This window comes from Seriola lalandi, unplaced genomic scaffold (assembly GCF_002814215.2).
Source record: "Seriola lalandi dorsalis isolate HSWRI2012SDOR001 ecotype SW California unplaced genomic scaffold, Sedor1 jcf7180002054372, whole genome shotgun sequence".
Taxonomy (NCBI): Eukaryota; Metazoa; Chordata; class Actinopteri; order Carangiformes; family Carangidae; genus Seriola; species Seriola lalandi.
In genome coordinates, this window is record NW_019524925.1 from 65,628 (window position 1) to 69,020 (window position 3,393).

The 3,393-nt window shown below is 40.2% G+C and overlaps 1 protein-coding gene across 1 annotated transcript in view; it reads right to left on the reverse strand.

Annotated features, from left to right (window-relative positions):
• LOC111656885 (multiple epidermal growth factor-like domains protein 11) overlaps positions 1-3,393 on the reverse strand; it is a 131,677-nt gene that overhangs the window by 21,235 nt on the left and 107,049 nt on the right. The window contains exon 15 of the mRNA XM_087174690.1: positions 91-237. Within this exon, the coding sequence (XP_087030816.1) occupies positions 91-237 (147 nt within the window). The remainder of the gene's footprint in view (positions 1-90; positions 238-3,393) is intronic.

Genomic DNA, 3,393 nt, shown 5'->3' on the forward strand with positions numbered 1-3,393 from the left:
TGTGTGTGTGTGTGTGTGTGTGTGTGTGTGTGTGTGTGTGTGTGTGTGTGTGTGTGTGTATGTGTGTGTGCGTATAAATTATTTCTTTACTTCGTCTACAGTTGGTGCCGCGGTAGCCGGGAGCACACACACAGGTGCCGTCCTCTGGGGAGCAGGAGCCTCCGTTCTCACAGGTGCAGCTGTAGGAGCAGTTGGGTCCCCAGCGTCCCTCCTCACACACGCTGTCACAATGGACACCTGCAGAAAACACACACACACGCACGCACGCACACAGACAGACACACACACACACACACACACACACAACAAACATTATAGACTATGATGAAGCAAGAGGTTTTGTTCTTAGCTACCCGACTTTTAAGTGAAGTCGAACTGACTTTCCTAATGCTGCTCACAAAGTTTCAGATGTGTCACTTAGACTTGAAAGAGGAGAAGAGAGAATGATGCAAAAAAGGGAGGATGAGGGAACATTAGAAAAAGGCAATTTTAACACCTACCCTGAGCTGGAGTTTGTAGGAGAGGAGGGAGTGTGAACGAGATGAGATGTATGGAAAAGAGGAATGTGACAGATAAGACAGAGATGGTGAGGAGCTTCTTCATTCTGCAGCTCCTCTGTAAAAGGACAAGTCTGATGACATCCTGTATTTTTCTTCTCGTCAACAATGTTCCTTAATCACCATGAACACACACACACACACACACACACACACACACACACACACACACACACACACACACACACACACTACAGCACCAAATGTAGATTAATCCGCAGCTGGAAATAGTTCCCAGGAAATGCACCATTTCGTTCTGCTTTTACTGAAACTATTTTTAAGAGCTGTTTTAAAGATTTACGTCTTCAGGAGAAACTAATGGACTTTGGGCTAAGTGGCACAGACAGAGTAGTGAAGTCAGATATTACTGAGAGCCAGATTAATACATTGATTAGTTGTTTTTTTTTTTTAATGGGACTTTTTGACAATAAGAAAAATATAGAAAAAGGCAAGCCTCATTCATTAAAAACAGATTTAAATGTCTCCAAGCAAGAAATGAGGTTGGCAGGAAGAAAAAGATGATGTAATTAATGATCGTCTTCATTATTGTTTGAGCTATTGATTATCTTTTAGATTAAGTTAGTAATTGCTCATTTAAGTGTCGGGAAGCAGAACATCATCATCAATATTGAATGAAAAATAATCGAGTCAAATGAGATTAAATTTCACCACGATCTCATCTGTTCTGATTCTGATGTTTCATGATGAAAAATGAAGTGAAGTGATGGTATTTTTGTCGCCTATAACAGTTAATTACTCATTGAATAGTTCATACAGATTAAATAGATTCTTCTTATGTTCATAATTTAGTAAATAAACTCTCTACACGTTTCTGAATAATACATCAGTTTGGTTCTTCAAACATGTTGTATAAGACATTCAGAAATGGAATAAATCTGTGTACTGCCTCAAAGCGGTTTCACTAATTACACGAGCCAGAGGCCAACCAGTATTGGTTTTTGAGGTTATTAATATTTTAGTCTTTTTTAGCACAAACAAACATTTTCATAAAGATTCCTTAAATCTCATAAGTGTAGTGACCAGTGGCTGTTCTCTATGGGATATTTTACAGTTGACTTGCTCTCTGTAAAGTGCTGTTTGTGATTTATTAGTTGACATTATAAGCCAATACTGATTGATCTGTGATAAACTAAAATCAACTGGCATTAATTACCAGCTGGAGTATAATCTATGACATCAACATTCAAAACTATGTAAAGTAACTGATGCAGCCTCAGTTTTCGCTTTACACTGTGAACCTCTTGTACCAAATAAACTGTTGTCTATGAATAAATGTCAGTTTGTCTGAACAGACACTTTAAGCAAAAACCTAAATTTCCCAAATTCTGCCTGAGACTTTTTGCCCTTTAATCATTTGCTGAAGTGTCTCGTTCTTTCATCAGTCTTGCATATATGTGTGTGTGTGTGTGTATGGGTGTGTGTGTCCTGAGAGGCAGGAGTCGTCTGTCTACACAAAAGCTGTCTTGCAGAACGATCAGAGCCCCCACTGCTCACAGGGGACAGTCTGGAGACCGTGGTGCCCAAGAGACTCGCATTACATTAACTTTTGGTTACACTCAGAACCACACACACACCCAGGGCAACACGCTTAGCACCACATCTAAATATAGCAACAGACAGACAGGGGGACGTACAGACAAAGTAAGAATAGTGTATGTGGAAATACAGTATATCTCCCTCCCTGTCTCACTGCAGTCTGGCCTATGTGTAGCTCATTAGAAACTTCCTTTGACACAGAATATGAGAGAATATGAGAGTGGGGCACAGGCAGCCATTATAAGTCAATTAATAAACTACCTTTGAGCCATAAAGCGGGTGAAAATCAGAAGCCCTATTCGTTATGCTGTGAAGTTAAAAACAAAGGGAGGGCTAGAGAGGTGGAGGATGAGAGGTTTGGGACAGCATATGGAGCAGATGAAAAGTTAAAAGTCTTCCTCACTAACATTTTGTGAAGCTGACACCCAGGAATCGTATCCCAAGTGACAAAAGCATTGATAGAAAAATTCAAAAATTAGATCTGACATAAATAATATTATGGTTTCTGACCCAGTTTAGCTCACATGATGATTTTTCTTTGCAAGTACTGATACTGCGTCTTCCCCCTCTCTGACGACTGAAGTTAAAAACAAAGGGAGGGCTAGAGAGGTGGAGGATGAGAGGTTTGGGACAGCATATGGAGCAGATGAAAAGTTAAAAGTCTTCCTCACTAACATTTTGTGAAGCTGACACCCAGGAATCGTATCCCAAGTGACAAAAGCATTGATAGAAAAATTCAAAAATTAGATCTGACATAAATAATATTATGGTTTCTGACCCAGTTTAGCTCACATGATGATTTTTCTTTGCAAGTACTGATACTGCGTCTTCCCCCTCTCTGACGACTGGCTTTTTACCCTGGCTTCCAGTGCAGCCAGGGTAAATAAACAAACTAGTCTTAAGAACTAGTTCTGTTGGAGCATCACTCACAGCCCTCAGGCTGTGGTATGCTTATCAATGGGGGCAGAACAATGGGGTAAAAGGTTCATGAGAACTGGTTAAGCTGCATTTGAAAGTGACTCACCAATCACATACATTCAGAAGTTTTTTTTTTTACCTGCAGCGATTTTTGTCTTGCAGTACCACAGTCGGCCACTGGGGGAACATTGGTAGTATGACATTTTTTGGCCCCAGAGGTTGCTGCTTGGTTCTGACTGACATTAGCACTTCTTTCCTTTCAATCAGACTCTGTGATCATAGTAGATACGGTGCAGATACGCTTTGCCAATTTTTATATAGCTACATTGTGGTTAAAAGGACATACAATGTGCAAACAGTT